We start from the raw sequence: 21,045 nt of genomic DNA, 5'->3' as shown, positions 1-21,045 counted from the left end.
TTAAAAAAAAAAACTTTTAATAATGTTTTATTTAATAAAAAAAATACTTATTATTTTAAAAAAATAATTAACATCCAAATAAAATTAAAATATTATTATTAATTTTACTTTCTTCTTCATTTAATATTTATTTAAAAAGATAAAAAAAGAGCATTTATTTAACAAAAATAAATAATAATATAATTAAACTTTAAACTATTGTTATTAAAAAATAAAGCAATAATACACTCAAATTAACTCTTAAAGATAATAGAAATTAAAGTGTTTATTTAAATTTATCATTTATAAACTAATAAATTTCATATATACTTTAAATGAGATAATAAAATGTTAAAAATAAGTAAATTTTGACTAAAACTAATCAAGAGTCTAATTATCTAGATAACCAAACAATTTTAATACAAAAATGAGTATATTAACTTTAAAAAATAAATTAATGAAGCAACTTATAGAAAGAAAAAAAATATGTAACACATATTAACAATCCGATAATAAAAGAAAGCAAATTAAACTAATTCTTTTGCGAATTTTTATCAATTTTTAATAAATTAATAAATTTATTAAATAAATAAAAATATACATTGGATGAAAGGCAAAAAAAACTTTCTTAAATCAATATAAATAAACACAAATGTAATTAAATTAAACAAAATAGAAATATTTTACACTCTAAAGATAGAGTTTTTGGAAAATCTGTTCTATATACTAAAATAGAACATAAGGCAAATATTAAAAACTTAGAAAATAATTTAAACTTAGTTGTTAATAATAAAGATATATTAAATATACAACTAGTATTAAATAAAAATATAGTTAATACTAAAATTTAAAACATTAAAAACATTGCAAAAGTTGAATTTAAAATTAACAAAGTGTTTTTTTAAATAATTAGATAAATAAATTCAATAGTAGATTTACATATGATACAAAGGAATTTTTAGACCATAAAAAGCTTACACCATAATATAATTTTAATTAAAATGATGCCAATTAATTCGAACTAAACAACTTATAATTTATAATTATCTTTCAAATGTAAAAGATAAATATGGAAATATTAAAATAATTAAAAATTTATACAATATTAATACTATTATTATTTCAAAACATAATATTTAAAATAATATAATATAAAAAAATTTGCAAAGTTACAATCAAACAAATTGAAATATAAAAATACATTTATTAGTCGTTCTTACTTTTTTATAGGATCAGTAAAAAAAGGAAACTAAAATCTAATTATTAAATCTTAATTTGAATTCTAAAGATAATATGAATAAAACTCAACACGCCTTTATATTATTATTTACGAAGCTAAAATATATAACTTATAAAAGAATTGCTTTATATAAAATCTTCACCTCGAGTTGGTGATAAATTATATTTTCTAAAAAAGAAATTGCCCTAAATTATTTTAGATGTATTAAGTATGCAAAATAAAATTATATTAAATGTAAATCATACATTCACATAACAAAAAAGATAATTAATTTGGAAATAAAAAAGGAAAAAAAAAAAAAAAAAATTGAAAACGAAATTAATAAATTTCACAATTTCTTTTACATAAAACTAATACTAAATAATGTAAAAAAAAATATATAATAAATATTTTAAAAAATTATAATTTATATTTTATCATTTAATAATTTTTAAATTCTAATAATTTATATTATTAATTTCTTATTTTTAATTACTTTTTTATTTTTTATAATTAAAATAGAAAAAATACTTATTATATTTATTTTTTATTGATATTACCTTTTATTTGTATCATAATTATCATTTTCAATATAATTTGTATTACATTCAATTTATGTTTTACTTTTATTTAAAAAAAAAATTAAATCAAAAAAAAATTATGTATTTAAACTCAAAAATAGAAATATAAGCATTTGTAGAATTTAAATTAATATCCTCAGTAAATATATCTTATTAATTATATTTCTTATATATAAAATTTTATATTTATTTATATTCTATAATAGATTTAAGTAATTTATTAATTATTATATTAGGCAAAATTTAATTATACGTATTTACATTACTTATTCTTATTTTTTGTTTTTAAAAAAATAAGTTTAAAAATAATTATTATTATATTGTATAAAAAAAACCTAATAATTTTGTTTTTTTGACTTTCGTCTGATTATAATCCAAAATTACTTCCGATACCAAAAATGCTTTTTAAATTTCCTTATTATGAAATTAATCTACAATATTCATCAACTTCGAATATATTATCAGTTTCCTTTATTAAATTTAGTTATTATCCTCTTAAATCTTTAATTATAATATCTTAGCTTTCTTATCCTTAAGCATTAACTATAAAATTGCAATTCTATAAAATATTCTTTAATTATTCATTATTTTAAAAGTTTTTAAGAATAATTCTTTTCTCATATCCTTAAATAATCTAATAGATAATAAATAAAAAAAAAACAGAATTTAAAAAATACATCATAAAATAATTCTCTTTCTTATCCTTTTAAACCAGAATATTAATTAACTTAGAAATATTTATTTTAGTTTGAATTTTTATTAAATCTTTTATAATTATAACTTAGAGCTTCTTATTCTGATCTAAAATAAATTTTAATTTCATTTGTATGTGCTATAATTATTTCCTATTCATTAAATTCAGGTAAATTTACATTTGATTTCTTCCATTAAAAAACATGGGGACTAATATCGCCAAAGCAAGTACATTAATTATTATGCTAAGCTACTTGATTTTTGTAAGCAAAATTAGCAAGTTAGAATGTTTTATCAAGCTATTTATATATTTGTAAGATTAAAATATTTAATAATTTTTGTTTTTAATACTTTTTAAATTTATTAGTTAATTTAAACATTTTTACTTAAATAAAAATATTTATTGCATTCTAAACATTTTTGATTTTTTATTTTATTAGAAAATGTACTGACTCTATCTAATTCATTTATTTAGCATATTTTAGGTCCTTATAATAATAGTAAAGCGCATTAAAATGCTACTTAGTAATCTCCAATTATAACAATTTTTTTATTTTTATAATTATTTATTGCTTTAAAAAAATTAATACAACCTGTATCCGTTAAAATAGAATCACTTTCAAATATTTATTTTTATGAAAATTCATTTTAAATCAATTCATAATTTAAAGCTCTTTATCTATTTTTTTACAAAAATAATATTTTTGTTTAATAAATATAATAAATATTATTTATTTTACTTTGTCCCATTTGATATTACTATAGTTTTACATTAAATTGATTGAAATTAATTTTTTGATTATAATTAACTATATTCTAACAAAGCATCTGATTTTTGTTTTAAATATACATTTATATTAAATTTTCCATCATTTTATAGTTAAATTTATTAAACCTTTTTTTATTTATTAAAAAATAAATTACAATAAAAAAAAAAATACTTATTGCAGTTGCCTAAATACAATTTTTTATTTTAAAATATATATATGTCTCAAAAGTATATTTCCGATAATTTTTAAAAAAATGCAAGCAAAGAATAAGGAGGATAACTCAACCCGTATTTAATAAGCTCTTAAAAAGTAATAGTAACTTAAATTTCTTTGAAAATTCCCATTACACATTTATCATAAAGTGCAAATATTTTCTCTTTATTTATTTTTGGTAATGAATTTTTAAAACTATCAGATATTCTTTATGTATCTTTATAATTATGATCTGAATATTCTAAAACTTTATCAAATAAATCCTATTAATATATGTTTTATATTTCTTTTAAATAAAATAAAAACACATTTTAACAATAGAATGGAGTCCTCAATATTAATCTTGTAATATCAAGCCCAGTAACATTACAATTTGTCACTTATTTTAAAAAGTAAATCAAATATTAATAAATTTACCTTTATTTAAATATTTTCCACAACCGAATTGTGTATTTTGTTCTAAAATAATAAAGCTTTCATTTTTTATTAAGTCGCTTATTCTTTTTTTAAATTGATTAATTTTATGAACTCTTTTAAATAAAAATTTATTTTAAAATACTTTCCAGTTCTTACCATATGAATCAAAAAGCAAAGCACTGAAGGTCCTCCTCCAATTATTACTGTGTTTGGATTTTGCTCGAAATCAGAAATGATTGGCTAATATTTATTCATTTTAATTATAATTTTAATAAATATTTAATAATTTATTTAATTTTTCTTATTTTTATTATTACTAGCAAATTTAATAATATTGTGTATTATATTTTTACAAAATATAAAATAAAACATATTTTAATATAAAAAAAAAAAAGATAAAAAAACAAAGATTAAAATAAAAAAAAAATATTAAGAAAAAAATAAAAAAAAAATAATAAAAAAATAAAAGTAAAGAGAAAAAAAAAAGAAAAAAAAAAATTAAAATTAAAAAAAGATAGAAAAAAAATGGTATCTTTAAAACTTTAAAAAAGATTATCAGCAGCCGTATTGAAATGCGGTTAAAAAAGACTTTGGTTAGATCCAAATGAATCTTCCGAAATTTCAATGGCAAATTCAAGAGCAAGTATCAGAAAGCTTATTAAAGATGGTTTAGTAATGAAAAGATCAACAGTAATTCATTCCAGATCAAGAGCTAGAAGACACTTAGAAGCCAAAAGAAAAGGTTCCTTATTTATAAATAAATAAAAATAAAATAATTACAATTAATAATAAATATAATTAAATTAAATAAAATAATATAGGAAGACATACTGGACATGGTAAGAGAAAAGGTTCTAGAAATGCGAGAATGCCCACTAAAGTACTTTGGATAAGAAGATAAAGAGTTTTAAGAAGACTTTTAAGAAAATATAGAGCAGCTAAAAAAATTGATAAATAATAGTTATTTTTTTGTTATTATATAATTTTTAATATTTATTTTTAAAAGATATCATTAATTCTATTTAGGATCTAAAGGTAATTTATACAAAAACAAAACTGTCTTGATTGAAGCCATTCACGTTTCTAAAGCTAACAAGATTAAATCTGATAAATTAAACGCTTAATAAGAAGCAAGAAGAACCAAAAACGCTGCTACTAGAGCTAAAAGAAACTAAAAGGCATAAATTGTACCTAAACTTGATGTTTGAAGGAAAAATATTAATATAAAATTAATTTCTTTTTTCTTTAAAAAAATAGATTTTATTTAAATATAATTATAATAAAAAATTTGAAAATAGTTAAAGTGAATATAGAATAGTTTTAATTTATTAATGTATGTTTGTCTGTTTTCCTTTTTTTAAAATAAATTTATTTAAATTCAATAATACATAAATAAATATTTTTGATAAAAATTGCAATCAAATAATAAATATTATAAAAAAAAAAAAAAAATTTTAATAAATTTTAAAAAAAAAAAAAAAAAAAAAAAAAAATTATAATAAAAAATATAAAAATATATATATATATAAATATATATATAAATATATATTTTTATATATATAATTTTTTTATATATATAAATATTTTTAATAAGGACTAATAAATATAATTTTAATTGTTTTAATATTATTTTAAAATATATAAGTAAAATGAAATTGATTTAATATCATTATATAATTTATATATTTTTATATTAATAATAAATAATTATTTTAATGTTTTTTTAAAATTATTATATTTTAAAAAAAAAATTATTTATATTTTATCCCTTAAATTTACATATATATATTATTAATTAATAATAATTATATAAATATTGAAATAATAATTTAATTACTTTTCATATTTATAATAATAAAAAAATTAATATTTTATTTTGTTTAAATAATTATATTATTAATTCTAACCTTAATGTTTTGAAATAATTATTTACAAATATACATTTATTTTTTTATTTTATAATTAGAAATTATGATAAATTTTAAATTTAATTTTAATACTACTCTTATATTTTTTAATTTCAAACATGAAAAATCTTCTAATTATAAAAAAAAAATTCATAATATAATATTAGATATGAATTTGAATATATTTAGAATTAAAATTATTTTTAATATAAAAAATGATATTTTATTATATATTTAAAATAATTTAAAAATAAAAAAAATTATTATAATAAACTTTATCAATTTTTTTGTTTAAATCAAAATACATCTTATTTTAAATTAATTAAATTATAAATTATGATTAGAATGTAATTATAACTATTAATGTTTATAAAATTTTAAAAATCAAATTAATGAAAATAATAACATATTAAAATATATTTTGTAAAAAATAAAATAATATATTATTATTTTTTTCAATATATTAATTTTAGTTATTTTTATATAATTAAATATTTAATAATGTTAATTATATTATATATAATATATAAAATATCTTAAATACTTATATGATTAAATTAAAAGATAATTTTATTATAACACAATCCGAATAAAAATAAATATTTTAAAAATATATTTTATAATTGTTTTTTATTTAAATTGATTAATATAAATAATTTCGAAAATAATAATAAAACTAATATATTATTATGAAATATTAAAAAAAATATTTAATTTGTTTACTATAAATAAATATATAAATTAATAATTATTTAATTTATAATGAAATATTTAATAAATTAATATTTTTTTATCAAATCATCTAAATATATTTTAAATCACTTTTTTATTTTTAAATTATAATTATATATATTTTTTTATTGCAATTAATTTGTACTATTATGTTTTTAAAAAAAATATTTTATTTTTTATATGATATAGATATTAGTTTTTATATGTTTCATGTAAATAATTATATATTTTTTTAATTTAAAAAAATAATTTTATCTAATTTAGTTTATATATTTTTAATAAAATAAATACATTTATAAGTCTCTAATTATTTAATTTTTTTTTATAAATATTTTTTTTTATATTATTTAAATTTTATTATGTTTGGTATATTTTTAAAAAATATTTAATATATTTAATGTAATTAAAAAAATAAAAAATAACAATAACTATTAACAACATTATAAGACTTATTTTTAACTAAATTATTTTATGATGTTGAAATATTAAATTATAAGTTAAAAAGGATTAACAATCATTCTTATATATATAATTTATATTTTTACAATTAAAATTTTTTACATAAAAATTCTTTAATATGCTATTAATAGTACATGTAAATCCATTGGATTATTTTATTAAATATTAAAAAAGTGCGTTAAAATGGATAATAAATTATTTCTAAATGATTGGAATTATAATAATCGTGATGGATTTTTAAAATTATTTGTATTAATACCATTTAATTAAATTTATATTTTATGTTTCATAATTATTTATATATATTTAATTATATATAGCTAACTTTAAAAAAAAATGCATTTAAAAATTGCATATTGCAATGACTTCTAAAGTAATAAAAATATAAAATCAAATTTTAAGTTAATTTATATATTATATAAAAAAAGAGTTATATATATAATTATTTTTAATTTTTTAAGAATTTTAATTTATATAATTACTTTTTTTTATTGTTTATAAAATTAATGAATTTATTTATTTTTTATTAAAAAAAGAAAAAAAAAAAAAATTAATAAAAATAAAATTTCTTCATCATTAATGGAAATAAGTTAATAATATTTAGATTAATTGTATTCTATTTAAAATGCATAAATGCCAAACCTAAATTAAATCAGACTAGAAGATATATAAAATATGCTAAAAAGTTATTTTTTAATGCTTTAAAAATTATCATCATAACTAATTTTCTAATTAAATTTAATAAGATAATTAGAATAATAACAAGGAAACAAATAAAACAATAATTAAAAATTAAATTAATTTTTTTATGAAATTAAAGAAAGTTATAAAATTAAATCTTTTAATGATAATTTTTGTTTTAATTGTTAATAATACCAATAAAAAGAACTTTTGTTATATAAAAAAATACAAGGTTTATTATTTTTTTATTTACTTATTCTATTTATAATCAAAAACAATTGTTATAAAAAAAATTAAATTAACATATTAATAAAAAAAAAGAATTAAAAAATAAATTGATTTAAGCAAACTATTAATAGAATAATGAATTAAATTTACTTTTAACAGAATAATATTAAGGAGAAGAATAGGAAAAATAAAATTAATCTATAAAAAAAACAAATAGAAACAACTTTTAATAATAATAAAATTTAATTCATAAAGACACTTCTACAAGATAAAAAAGTACTTCATATACTCCTAAACAGTATAAAAATATTGATTCAGTGAAAGAATTGAACCCTAAATCAGAAACAACAAGAAGTAGAAATAATACTTATAATACTCCTGTCGTTTATAATTATTCAGTCTAAAAATTAGGTATTGATAAAAGAGACTCATTAAGTATATAATGTAAAAATATTACTGTTAGTAGTTCTGGTAATATTAATTAAACTTCGACAAATACAATGAATAGTCCTAAAACAATTAGTGAATATACAAATAATATAAAAAATATTAAAATTTAATTTAAAAACTATATTTGATTTTATCTTTTTTATTAATATATATTATTTTTTATTTTTTTTGATAATTTGTAACTCAATTATATATTTTCATTAAATATATAACTTTTTATATTTTTTTTTCTATAATTTTTTTAAAAAACGTAATATGCAAAAATAAAAGTCTAAAAAAATGGATTTTGGCTTTTTTTTTTAAAAAAAAAATAAGTAATATTATATATTGTGTGTTAGCAAAGTTTTTTTTAATGTTTCTGTAATTTATTTTAAAAAACTTAATTAATAAAAGAATAAACCATAATCCATTTTTTTCTTACCTTTTTTTATGCAAAATATGTTTTTTAAAAAAATTACAGAAAAAAAAAAATTAATTTAAAAAGTAAAATATCATTATTATTTTTTTAATTTTTTTTAAAACTTGCATATTTTAATATTTATTAATTTTGAGCTTAAAGTTTAATATAATATTATGATTTATTCACTAAATTTAAAATTAATTATGTCTTTTTTTAAATAAAAATAAAGACTAATATTTATTTAAAAAAATAAATTAAATTTAAATTCAATTTTTTGCTTTATATTCTTTAAAATAAAAAAAAAAAATTTAAATAAAATATAGTATTGTATATATAACAAATTTATAAAATATTCATAAAAAATATAATTTTCAGTAAAATATATATATATATATATATTTATATAATTTTGCATTAAATATAATAATATAAAAAAAAAAATTAATAAAATGTTTTTTAATTAAGATTAGCAACAAAATATTTTATTCATAATAAAAAAAAAATAACGTAAACATAAAAAGCAAGATTAAGAAAATTTTTTGAATGAAGAAGAAAGTTAAAACAATAATATTTAAATCGAAAATAAATTAAAATGTATTGAAAAAAATCAAATTCAAGAATAAAATATAAAACAATAATATTAGCCAGAAACACAATAATAATAACAAAAACAACAATAAAGCATAAAAATATAAGAAATAAATAATACAAAATAAAATTTAAGTATAATTAAATAAGTATAAAAAGAAGAACCACAAGAATAGAAAACAAATATATAAGAACTTCTCAATAATAACCATTAATCAATATAAATAAATGAAGAAAGTGAAAAATTTGAAATAAAAAAGCGAAGAAGAACCAAGGACGTTATAGCGAAGCGAATTTCAGAATTATAAATTGTCCAAAACGAACAATAGCTATAAGAAAATGAAGATTTGCGTCAATTTTTTAGCCGAAAACAGACACATAATCAGTATAATACAAGAAAATCACTAGAATTAGCAAAAAAAATAATGAATCCTTAATAAAACTTAAACCCTTAGGATATATATAATTACAAAATAAATAATGAAACATTAAAAATAGAGCCTGATATACCGAAATTCTAATTATAAATAAATGGGAAGTTTTATGAAGATATAGATCCTGAATTAAGATGTTACAGTTTGTTGTATGAAATTTTAGATAAAGGGAGAGATTTTATGCTTAATTTATATAGCCATAATAAAGAGTTTGTTTTTTTTATAAATTTTTTTAATAGCAAAATTAAAGATTCTTTCGCATAAATAGAATAGAATAGAAGGAAAAGTTATTAAATGTAAGAAGGGGTAGAAATTAAAGAATGTGCGGTTAATTTATGGGAAATCGGAAGGGAAAAAATACTCTAAAAATATCTTTAAAATGAAAAGAAAAAATGCGTAAAAAGAGAAAATTTGAAATAAAATATGAAAGGACAAAGAGAATATGAATTTTTTAAAAATATATTGAATAAATATCTCAATATTAATATGTTTAATTTACCTATTTTATATAAAACTGCTTAGAATATAGTCGAAGATTAAAAAAAAGAAAAGTCTAAATAATTTTTATAAATAAAAGGTCAAAAAATGAAACCTGTATTTTTTAAAATATATATATATTTATATATATATATATATATATTTATATATATATATATATATATATATATTTTAAATTTATTATTATTTAATTAAATAGATAATTGATATTTTTCAAAAAATTTAAAAAGGATATTAAAAAATAAATTTTTTAGATGATAAAAATATTTAAATTTATAAAAAGTTAAATATTGTTATTTTTAAAAATCATTATTAAGTAGAAAGTTTTAACGAGAATTATTATTTTGCAGCATAAATATGATTCATTGTAATGTACAAATTCTAAATATATAAATAATAAATTAATATATAAATTTATACTATATTAAATATATAAAAATATATTTTCGATTAAAAAAAAAATTGTTTTTGAATTTTTATATGTAATTTTTTTTTGTATAATATTAAAAAAAAAAGTTTATGAATTGAATAAATATTAAATATTTTATATATGCTTTTTATAATATATAATTTGCATTTATATCTAGGTTTTATAATATTTTAAAAGTTTAAAACAAAATAAAATATTTTCACTTAAGCAAAAAGATATTATATTCAAAAAATGTTACAATCTTCTTTATTTTATGGTTTTTGAGTTTATTATAATAAAGCATTCTTTTTTTAATTATTTAATTCTTAATTAAGATATTATTATTATTATTATTATTATTATTATTATTATTATTATTATTATTATTATTATTACATTTGTTATTAATTTTATTATTAATTTTATTATTATTGATATTGTTATTGTTATTGTTATTGTTATTGTTATTGTAATTATTATTGTTTTTATTGCTATTATTGTTATTATTATATTTATTATTGTTAATATTGTTATTGTTATTATTATTATATTTTATGATAATTTTTTACATTAGCGAATTCTATTTCCTCCTCAACAGGAATTTAAGTTTATATTAATTTCTTTTTTATATATATATTTTTTATAAATAAAATAAATTACTTCTCCTTTTATTTCTTCTAATCCTAGAACTTTAAAAACTAGATTCCTTTCTTATAAATAATATAAATGTTCTTCTGTTACATAACTATATGAATGTATTTTTGAATAATTATAATTTGGTTTAGAATTTTTTCCTATTATTTTTTGAGTTTAATAAGTTTCCATTTTTCCCTATTAATTCATAAGTGTATATTCTACATATGTATCCCTACAAAAAAGTTCTGGTAATTAAGCCTTAGAGATAACTATTTTAAAATATAATTATTTTCCTAATAATTATCCTGGTTCTTCTATTATATTTTCTGAATTCTCATTTTCCATTTCTTCAGCTAAATTCTTATCTCCTGTTTCATTACAAGGAATTAAACTTACACTTAAAGTACCACATTATCCATCTTTTTTTTATTTATATTTTTAATTTCTATATATAATTACTTTCCCCGACTAAAGATAAATCAATTTAAGAATCCATAAAATAAGCTAAATATAAAAGCTTGAAATAACCACTTCCAATAATATGTGCTTCTGGAGGATCATAAAAGGGGTCGTTTTATGAATTTAAGGCTGGAAGCTCGTTTGTTTCGAAATATTTTTCTAGCAAATCTTTAATTAAGTAATATCTTTCATTAAACTTGGGTTAATCCCAAATATAGACTTAACCTAATTCTCTATTATCAACTTAAATTTATATTTTAGAAGTTTAAGATTCTAAAGAGCTTGTTTGATTATCAATATCTGATGCAATTTTAGCTTATAAGGAAATATTTCGTTTAAGTTCTTTTGCAATAAGATTAATTTCTAGTACTTTTGGAAGAAATTTCTATAATTTATGTTCTAGATAATTTTTATCTTTGAATTTATTTTTAACAACGGCATTTTATTATTGGGTAGAAGTACTAACCTTCATAGGCGAATTATTATTTAAAGAATTCGAATTAAAGTTATTTTATTATAAAAGCTTAATTTTATCTTCTAATTATTATTTTTACTCTTCCCAAATTTTCTATTATTCTGCTCTTTTTTAAATATTAATTAACTCCAATTGTGCATTTTCTCCTCTATTTCTTGCAAACGTAATTTATTCTACATTTCCATATAACTTTAAATCTCCTCTCAGACAAACTCGTAATCTATTTATTCAATTTTTAAGTTTTCGTCTCGGCTTTTTTTGCCTTCAAATACGCATATAAACATTGATATTGTACTAAAAATTACTCGATCTAAATTAAATAATTCAATTCTTTCTTTTACTGGATATCCATTTAATAAAATATAACTTTCGTGTTCTTATCCATCCATATTATAGGGTTCTATGAAAATTTATTTATCTATATATTCGCCGGTTTCTTCATCTTCATTTTCTATGTAATATATGTTAGCTATATTTTATTTTGTAAGTCCGACTATTATATCAGCTTTGGGTTCAGCGTATTTACTTCCGACTATAGTAACTTCCCTTGCTAGTGTTATTTATACTTTGTTATGTAATTATGGATCTTCATGTATATTTGCTAAATAAGGCTTTGATTTATCTAATTTATGTACTTCCTCATTTTACTTATATTTTTATTTATTTAATATATATATTGTCTATTTTTTTTGTTTTTACTTATTTATTTTCTATTATACGTTATTCTTTTGTTTTTGTTGTGTCTTCTAATAAATGCTCATTGGCTTCAATTTCTTCTTTTTTTTCTTTAAATTCTTCTATATTATATTTCTTAGGATCTAATTTTTCTATATTTTTAATATCCATATTACCTAAATCAAAACCAAATTATTCTTAAAATTTCTACATGAAAATTTTCAACTTTTCATTTTCTTGAGTTAATTCTCTTATTAATTTATCAGTTGCACTTTCATTTACAGTAGCTCTATTTTTTATTTTTTTAGCCTAATCTGCATATCTTAAAGTTGATAAAGTTTCATCATAATTATCATTGGAAGGTGAAACCGCACAAATCATCAAAGTTTTAGAATTTCCACCCAAAGCATTGCATAATATTTTCGTAAGACTACTTTCTCTATAAGGTACAACTGCGCCTTTTGCTTTTCCCATTTCTTTTTCAGCTAAAGTTTAAATAACTTTTCCTAAAGTAGTTAATGACTAATTAATATTAGATGCTAAATAATAATAAAAATATATATATATATATAAACAGATATAATTTTTTATTAAAAAAAATACCTTCTTTTAAACGCGCACCTTCAGCTCCTGTTTTTCCCACTTTTTCTGATCCAGCTAAATCCACTAAATTAATAACTGATAATTTTTCGAATTTTCTAGTATCTCTGATTTCAATTTATTTAAATTAAATAATAATAATTGTATGTGCCCTTGATGAGCATGCGTTCATTTAAGTGGAAGCTACAGTCCTATTTTATGTACCAACTTCCATTATTTTTTCTATACTTTTGTAACTTTCAACTGGATGTTTAGTTAATCCATCTACGTAAAAACCTACTGATTGATTTTGTCTTATTTTTAAACCACCATGGGGTCTTTTTGTCACTTAAATAAGTAAATCTTAGACATTCTCGTTGTATATTTCTAACATAGAACAGTTTACTTCGAATTCTAAATGCGGGTTGTTATTATCTGCTATTCGGTTAAATATTTCTTCACATGCGATTGGTACTATTCCTCTATTGGCTCCATATCCTACCATAGAATAACTCTTACCTGCTCCTGTTTGGCCATATGCAAATAAACAGCAATGATATCCTTACCATGCATTGTCTAATATTTATTTTCCTACAGTATTATATACATGACGTTAATCGGCGTATTTTTAGTTTTCTGCTATTGCCTAATTATTATTATTATTTTTTTTTATGGATTTTTTGTTTAATTTTACTAAACCATCATCATTTAATATGAAACCATCATGACTCCAAAATGAATAGTCAAATGAAAAATCTTTATTTTTTTTATGGTCTTCTAAACATTATAATGTTGTTTTTGGACCATCCATTTCTATACACAATTTTGAATTCAAATCTAATTCTCTTTAATTAAATGGACGAACACGAACAGCAACTATTACACTCATTTTTTTTTTTTATTAGTTTTTTTTTTTTTTTTTTTCGTATATACCTAGTATTATTATATTATTTTTTAAACAAAACATATTAATTTATATATATATTAATAAATATATTTGTTTTATTATTTAAGATAATTAAAGGAAATTTTTTTTCTTTGTTTGAATTTAAATAAAATAGAAAGTATAAAATATAAAAAATAAATAAAAAATTTTATATAATTAAAATATTATAATCAGTTTTATTCAATTAATTAATTATAAAAAATAAATTATTATAATATTAATATAAAATTTACTTATTTTTTTCTTCTATTGAAAATATATATTTTTAAATTAATAAAGCTTTTTATTTAATTTTATATTGTTAAATATATAGTTAAAAGTATATATTCTAATAAATAATATTATTTTGTATTTTAAGAATATATTTAGCCATTTAATGGATACATGTAGGTTTTAAAATATTAATTATATATTTTTTTATTTATTTTTAAAGATTTAATTTTAAAATATAAAAAGAATTATTTAATTCTATATACATTAATATTTTCTAAAATATTTATTATTAATATTTTTATAAATAATATTATTATAAATATAAAACAATTAAAATATATAAACTTAATTATTTAATTTATATTATATTTGATTCAATATACATTAAAAAAATATTCGAATTAAATTTTTAAATATAAGATTGAAATTTCTATGTTTTAGCTGTTCTTATTTAGTTTTAAAATAAATATTTATTGTATTAGCTAATGTCAATATACTTAGATTTATTATTAATAATATATAATTAATTTTAAAAAGTTAATTAAAAAAGTAAACAAATAAATCATTTTTTTAAAAAAATTACTTTTATTTTTTTTGAATTGTAAATAATAATAATAATAATATTAACTAAATTTAAAAATTATTAAAATTTGCATTTATTAATAAAATAATATGAAAGACGTATAAAAAGAATAATAAATTTTAACTTTTTTAAAAAATATATAAATTTATTAAGAACTTTATAAAATTAAATAATTCTCTTTTTGAAAAAAACTCATTTTAATAATAATAAACTGGTTCAAAATTTTACGAAATTGAATCTTATCATTCTAATAAATAGCAAATTTTATCTTTAATATAAAAAGGAATAAAGTAGAAATCATTATATCGTTTTATTAATATTTTTAAAAATAATCAGAAACAATGATGTGAATTAAATTCTTGGAAAATAATCTGAATTAGTATTTTTACCTTCTTTAAATAAAAAGAGAGAAGATGTTTCAAATATATATATTTAAAAAAAATCAATCAAATTATATTGTTTATTATAAAAAAGAATTTCTATTCAGAAACACATAATAATTTAAAATAATTACGAAAATAATTTGATTAAATTAAAATTAATGCCTATAGAAAGGAAATAGAATTAAAACGCGCTTAAGAAGAAAATTTTAAATTAAAGGAAGAGGAAGAAAAATATAAATAATTAGCAAATAATATTAAGGAAGTAGATTCATAATATGATATATATATATTATACTTTTATAGGAAGAAAAGTTAATGATTGAAGAAAGAGAAAATTAAAAACTAATTACGGAAACATATATTTAATAAAAAAAAGGATATATATATCAAAAAAATAGATATAATAATGATTTAATTTTTTATTAAAATAAAATAAATCAATATAAGCTTTAAATTTAATAATTAATAACATAACTTAATAGCGCAGAATTGAATTAAATATAAACATCTTCTTTTAGTGAAAAAGCATAAAATATTAGAGAAAAAATAATTATAGTATTTTTTATTTGAAATATAATAAACCTTTTTTTTTAATAAAAAATAAAAATATATATAAATAACTTAGAATGTTAAATAAAAAATTAATAAAGATAAAATTAACTTTTAGATATAAGCCTTTAATTACAAGAAAAATAAAAAAAAAGTTTTAGAAGTATATTTTTTTTATTTCTTAAATTATATATATTTTTTTTTTAATATATAAAAAAAGAGAAGTAAGATTAGTAAAATAAATAAAAATCGCAGAAAATGAAATATATGCAAAAGACAATTAATAAGTAATAATATTTATATATATTGTATGAATAAATAAATAAAATAAAATATATATATTAAAGATAAGTTGGAGAAAATTAATATTTATTCATAAATTTTTAAACAGGCTTTTAAAAGATAAAATTTAAATAGAAATGAAAAAATTCGAAAAAGTTGAAAATGCATTCAAAAATATAAAATAATAAACAGGAATTTAAGTAAGTGAGTAAATATTATAAAAGTTTTTATCAAAAGAATAAACTTACGGCGAATTATTATCCAAAATATCTTAAAGTGAATCTAAAATTTAAGACTTTAAATTATAAAATGAAAAACTAAAAACATATTTGTTAAATTTAAAAAGTGAATTATCTACATTAGAAAGTTAGTAAAAGAAAATAAAACCAAATGATTTGAAATAAGAAGAAGTTATATATTTAAATTTTAATTAATATTTATTTGTTTATATTTTATATATAATTATTTGCAAAAAAAGCTTTAAAAAAAGCTTGAAAATTATACAGAGAAATAAGAAAAATGTGATTTAATGAAATAAAAATTATATTAATGGTCTACATAAATTATGATAAAATTTAATAAAATTTAAAATTACGGAAAAAATGATTAAAATCAAGATAATAATATTAAATTTAATAAAGATAATATTAATTAATTATTCAAACATATTTGTACTTAAATTAATGCTGAGTTAGATAATTTTGATAAAGAATAATCAAATGAAACATTAGAAGATTAATATGCTAATAATTTAGATTAAGAAACTTAAAATAAATAGTTTATATTAAAGAACACTAGAATATAACCTTAAAAACATTTTATGAAAAATGATAAATGCCAAAATTCAGATAAATCAAATTCTTAATAAGATGTAGATTAAGGTTTAAACATATATATGTATATATAATATTATATATTAAATAATTATAATTTTAAAATTTATAAAGTAAAATTTAATGAAAATGATGAACATTAATATATAACAGAAATAAGGGAAGAAATGAAAAAAGAAGATAATTAAGATAAAAAAGTATTTTTTAATATTAATAAAAATATTTAACTCTAATTAAAATAGATGAAAATAAAAAAAGTGTAAAAATAAAAAGAATGATTTAATATATTATTATATTAAGAAAAAAAAATAAATAAATATAGTAATCTATTATAATAATTATTTTTGATTAATTATTTATAAATAAAAAAAAATATAAATATATTTAATTAAAAATATATATATATATATATATATATATACATTTATTAAATTATTATTTATATATTTAATTTTTTTATTATTTATTTTATTATGTTAATATTTCTTAATTTATTTAATTATTTTTTAAATCAATAAATATTTTATTATTATTATGAATTATTTATTTGTATTATTTATATTTTTAATTTTTATTTTTTTATATAATTCGAAATATTAATATATATTTAATTATTTAAATATATAAAATAATTTAATAGTTTTATTGTTCATGACATATTCATTAATATTTCATTTATCTTAAGTTTTATAATATATAAAAAAATTTATATATATATTTCTTGAAAAATATAATTTTGTTATTTTTAAAAAATATAATTATTTTTTAACATACGAATATTAAAAAATTAATATATTTACATAATTCAAAGCATTTTCTTTTATAATTATTCATTAATATAATTATATTTTTTTAAAAAAATTAAAATATATAAAATTAAAAACTATATTATTATATGGCTTAAAGTAACCAATAATAAGATTACGAATATTATACACAAATAAAGCTTTTAGGAGAAGGAGCATTCGGCAAGGCCTTTCTTGTATAGTGTAAAAGTGATGGTAGCTATTGTGTAATAAAAAAAATGGAAATGAAAAATATGACAGAAGAGGAAAAGAAAGAAACATTAAGAGAAGCAAGAATATTAGAAGCCTTAAAACACCCAAATATCGTTCGTTTTAGGGAAGTATATAAAACAAAAAAAGGACAATTATGTATAGTAATGGATTATTGTGATGGAGGTGACTTATCAAATAAAATAAAAGAATACAAAGGTAAATATATTCCAGAAAATTAAATATTGGATTGGTTTACGTAAATATGTTTGTCTTTGAAGCACATACATGATCGAAAAATTATACATAGAGATTTAAAAACCTAAAATATTTTTCTTATGAAAGATAATTTTCTCAAAATAGGAGACTTTGGAATTGCAAAAGTACTCAATCATACACGTGATCATTGCAAAACTATGGTAGGAACACCCTATTATCTTTCTCCTGAAATTATAGAATCTAAATCTTATTCATTTAAAACTGATATATGGTCTTTAGGTAAAAATATATATATTTATTTTAAATAAAATAAAATAGGTATAATATTATATGAATTATGTGCTTAAAAACCTCCTTTTGATGGAGTAAGTATACATTAGTTAGCACTTAAAATTGTCAGAGGATAATTTAATCAAATACCTTCTGTTTATTCAAAAGAAATGAATAGTTTAGTTAATAGTTTATTAAGTATAGATTCTTGTAAAAGACCAAATGTGCATTAAATTTTGAAAATGCCAATAGTTAATAATAGAATTAGAAGATTTTTAAGCGAAAGTATTCGAATTTAAGAATTTTCGCATACTATTTTGCATAAATAAAATTTTGTAAGTAATAATTCAAATGTAGATTACCCATAAAATCCTATTTTAAAGTAATAATAGTAAAAATATGGTTCTAATTAAAATTAATAATTAACTTAAAATAATAATAATAATGGGTAATTTAATAATTATATAGGTTAGCAAAACAATTAATAATATCCCTATTAATTACCTATCAATAAAAACATTATAACTCCTTCTCCAGCTTATTAGGTTTAGGATATAAAATATAATAATATTTTAAATAATTAATAATAATAAAAAGTTGATAAAATTTAATAATAATAACAATAAATTCCTTTAAAAAAATAAAGTGACTAATATTAATATATGGATAATCAATAATACATGTTATAATAATAATAATAGTAAAAACCTAGATAACTTTTAAATTAATAAAAATAATTGTTTGCTGACAATAAGTAAATTAAACCAAGTGAATAGATTAAGCCAAGTCCTAGTTTACAATAAGATTATATAAATAATAATAACAATAATAATAATCCATTTAAATTAAACAAAAGGGAAGTATCTGAACCTGTATTTATGAAACCAAAACCTGCAGGCGATAATATAGAGATAAAGCTTTAAAATATGTTAAAATAAGAGAAGAAAATCCAAGAATAAATTGATATAAATAATAATTTATAATAAAAAAAATTATAAGAAAGAAAAGATTTATAAATTTAAAAATAAGAAAAAAGTGATAACATGAATAGTAAAAAAGAATTAAAAGACTCTAAAAAAAATAATTTTAATAATTAATAAAAATAAAGCAGTTAAGAAGATCGTTTAAAAAGACTTCAAAAAATAAATGACGAAAGAATTCAAATGTACAATGATATTAAAGAAAAAAAATAAAAACAATAAAATCAATAAGATATTAAAGTAGAATTTTACAATAATATTAAACCTTATTCTTAAAATAAAACAGAAGAATAATAAAATTAATTGGATTTATTTTAACCTACATAATCTTAAAAGGGAATTAAAAAATAAAACTCTAGATACAATATTGCTGATAAATAATAATCTTCATAAGATAGTTCTCTTTCAGATTTAATTGATTTAAAAGAAAGCGAAGAATAAATTAATTTGCCTTTAAATAACGATTTTTTGGAAATGATTGTTCAAGAAGTTTAATCTTTAGAAAATTCTTAAGATTCTTCATCTCATAATGATTTATTTAAAGATAACAAAGATGAAAACTAGAATAATAATAATATAAATAATAATAATAATAATGCGAAAAAAGATAAACATAAAAAGGAGTTAGATAAATCAGTTGATGAAATAAACAAAAAATACGAAAATCTATCAGATAGAGAAGACGATAATTTAGAAATTGAAGAAAACAATAAAATAAGTGAAATTAAATAAGATAATAAATAAAACGAATATATTAAGGAAAGTTAAATCGATTCTTTAAAAATTATCATTGAAGAATAAATTGGTCAATAAAATTTATAAGAATGCATTTCTTAACTTAAAGTCGTTTAAAATTAAATTGAAAAGGATTCTAGTAATATAAAAATGCTATAATCTTTAACAAAAATATTCAATTGTTTAAATGCAGATATTGCAGAAGAATTAGGACCTTTGATTATCATTTATTGCAATTATTTATAAGTTATGTGATTTTTTATTCAAATTTAAATATTTTGTTTATGAATAATTATTTTTTATAAAAAAAAAACCATTTGTTTTTTTAATTAATTTATTTTTTATATAGGTAATATATTTAATATATATGTTTATATATATATAAAAATAAACGAATTATATAAAGATTTTTTAAAAATTTTGAAATCATTTTATACTATATATATCTAAAATATATTTTACATAAACTAATTAATTTATGGATAATAAATTATTTATTCGAATTCTTTATTTAATTTAAAAAATTAATATAAAACAATATAAAAGAAATATAATTTTAAAAAATAAATAAATAA

At 16.2% G+C, this 21,045-nt stretch overlaps 4 protein-coding genes across 4 annotated transcripts, besides 33 other annotated features; 2 read left to right on the top strand and 2 right to left on the bottom strand. All coding sequences in view use genetic code 6, as the record gives it.

Annotated features, from left to right (window-relative positions):
- Positions 1-17: part of a microsatellite that runs on past the window's edge.
- A 522-nt stretch (positions 18-539) lies between these two features.
- Positions 540-573: a microsatellite.
- A 1,016-nt stretch (positions 574-1,589) lies between these two features.
- Positions 1,590-1,635: a microsatellite.
- Positions 1,636-4,225: 2,590 nt separating this feature from the next.
- Positions 4,226-4,299: a microsatellite.
- Positions 4,253-4,369: a microsatellite.
- Positions 4,255-4,370: a microsatellite.
- Positions 4,256-4,398: a microsatellite.
- Positions 4,259-4,398: a microsatellite.
- Positions 4,268-4,385: a microsatellite.
- Positions 4,279-4,326: a microsatellite.
- Positions 4,285-4,376: a microsatellite.
- Positions 4,285-4,382: a microsatellite.
- Positions 4,376-5,276, top strand: IMG5_201600 (hypothetical protein). Its single transcript, XM_004023970.1, has 3 exons — positions 4,376-4,614; positions 4,694-4,832; positions 4,879-5,276. The coding sequence occupies exons 1-3, from the start codon at positions 4,398-4,400 to the stop codon at positions 5,078-5,080; spliced, it is 558 nt and encodes a 185-aa protein (XP_004024019.1). The 5' UTR covers positions 4,376-4,397; the 3' UTR covers positions 5,081-5,276.
- A 19-nt stretch (positions 5,277-5,295) lies between these two features.
- Positions 5,296-5,356: a microsatellite.
- Positions 5,339-5,365: a microsatellite.
- Positions 5,366-5,375: 10 nt separating this feature from the next.
- Positions 5,376-5,421: a microsatellite.
- Positions 5,378-5,421: a microsatellite.
- Positions 5,386-5,456: a microsatellite.
- Positions 5,407-5,452: a microsatellite.
- Positions 5,414-5,450: a microsatellite.
- A 3,903-nt stretch (positions 5,457-9,359) lies between the features above and the next one.
- Positions 9,360-9,409: a microsatellite.
- Positions 9,410-10,357: 948 nt separating this feature from the next.
- Positions 10,358-10,419: a microsatellite.
- A 484-nt stretch (positions 10,420-10,903) lies between these two features.
- IMG5_201590 (kinesin motor domain protein) lies at positions 10,904-12,225 on the bottom strand (the record flags this gene model as incomplete). The annotated part of the gene is made up of 4 exons (XM_004023969.1): positions 10,904-10,963; positions 11,228-11,278; positions 11,319-11,713; positions 11,754-12,225. The coding sequence occupies 4 exons, from the start codon at positions 12,223-12,225 to the stop codon at positions 10,904-10,906; spliced, it is 978 nt and encodes a 325-aa protein (XP_004024018.1).
- Positions 10,995-11,207: a microsatellite.
- Positions 12,226-12,431: 206 nt separating the features above from the next.
- IMG5_201580 (kinesin motor domain protein) lies at positions 12,432-14,371 on the bottom strand (the record flags this gene model as incomplete). Its single annotated transcript, XM_004023968.1, has 3 exons — positions 12,432-12,875; positions 12,928-13,442; positions 13,507-14,371. The coding sequence occupies 3 exons, from the start codon at positions 14,369-14,371 to the stop codon at positions 12,432-12,434; spliced, it is 1,824 nt and encodes a 607-aa protein (XP_004024017.1).
- A 533-nt stretch (positions 14,372-14,904) lies between these two features.
- Positions 14,905-14,964: a microsatellite.
- Positions 14,932-14,963: a microsatellite.
- Positions 14,954-14,986: a microsatellite.
- Positions 14,987-17,665: 2,679 nt separating this feature from the next.
- Positions 17,666-17,692: a microsatellite.
- Positions 17,693-17,696: 4 nt separating this feature from the next.
- Positions 17,697-17,756: a microsatellite.
- Positions 17,710-17,746: a microsatellite.
- Positions 17,711-17,781: a microsatellite.
- A 9-nt stretch (positions 17,782-17,790) lies between these two features.
- Positions 17,791-17,831: a microsatellite.
- Positions 17,832-18,130: 299 nt separating this feature from the next.
- IMG5_201570 (protein kinase domain protein) lies at positions 18,131-20,725 on the top strand (the record flags this gene model as incomplete). The annotated part of the gene is made up of 3 exons (XM_004023967.1): positions 18,131-18,764; positions 18,804-18,850; positions 20,072-20,725. Exons 1-3 carry the CDS (start codon positions 18,167-18,169, stop codon positions 20,723-20,725), a joined length of 1,299 nt encoding a protein of 432 aa, XP_004024016.1. The 5' UTR covers positions 18,131-18,166.
- Positions 19,406-19,452: a microsatellite.
- Positions 19,730-19,771: a microsatellite.
- Positions 20,300-20,332: a microsatellite.
- Positions 20,726-21,045: the final 320 nt, after the last annotated feature.

The sequence above is a fragment of the Ichthyophthirius multifiliis genome (assembly GCF_000220395.1).
Source record: "Ichthyophthirius multifiliis unplaced genomic scaffold scaff_1120509251426, whole genome shotgun sequence".
Taxonomy (NCBI): domain Eukaryota; phylum Ciliophora; class Oligohymenophorea; order Hymenostomatida; genus Ichthyophthirius; species Ichthyophthirius multifiliis.
Note: the sequence above shows the minus strand (reverse complement) of the source record. Positions and strands in the feature narration are given on the sequence as shown.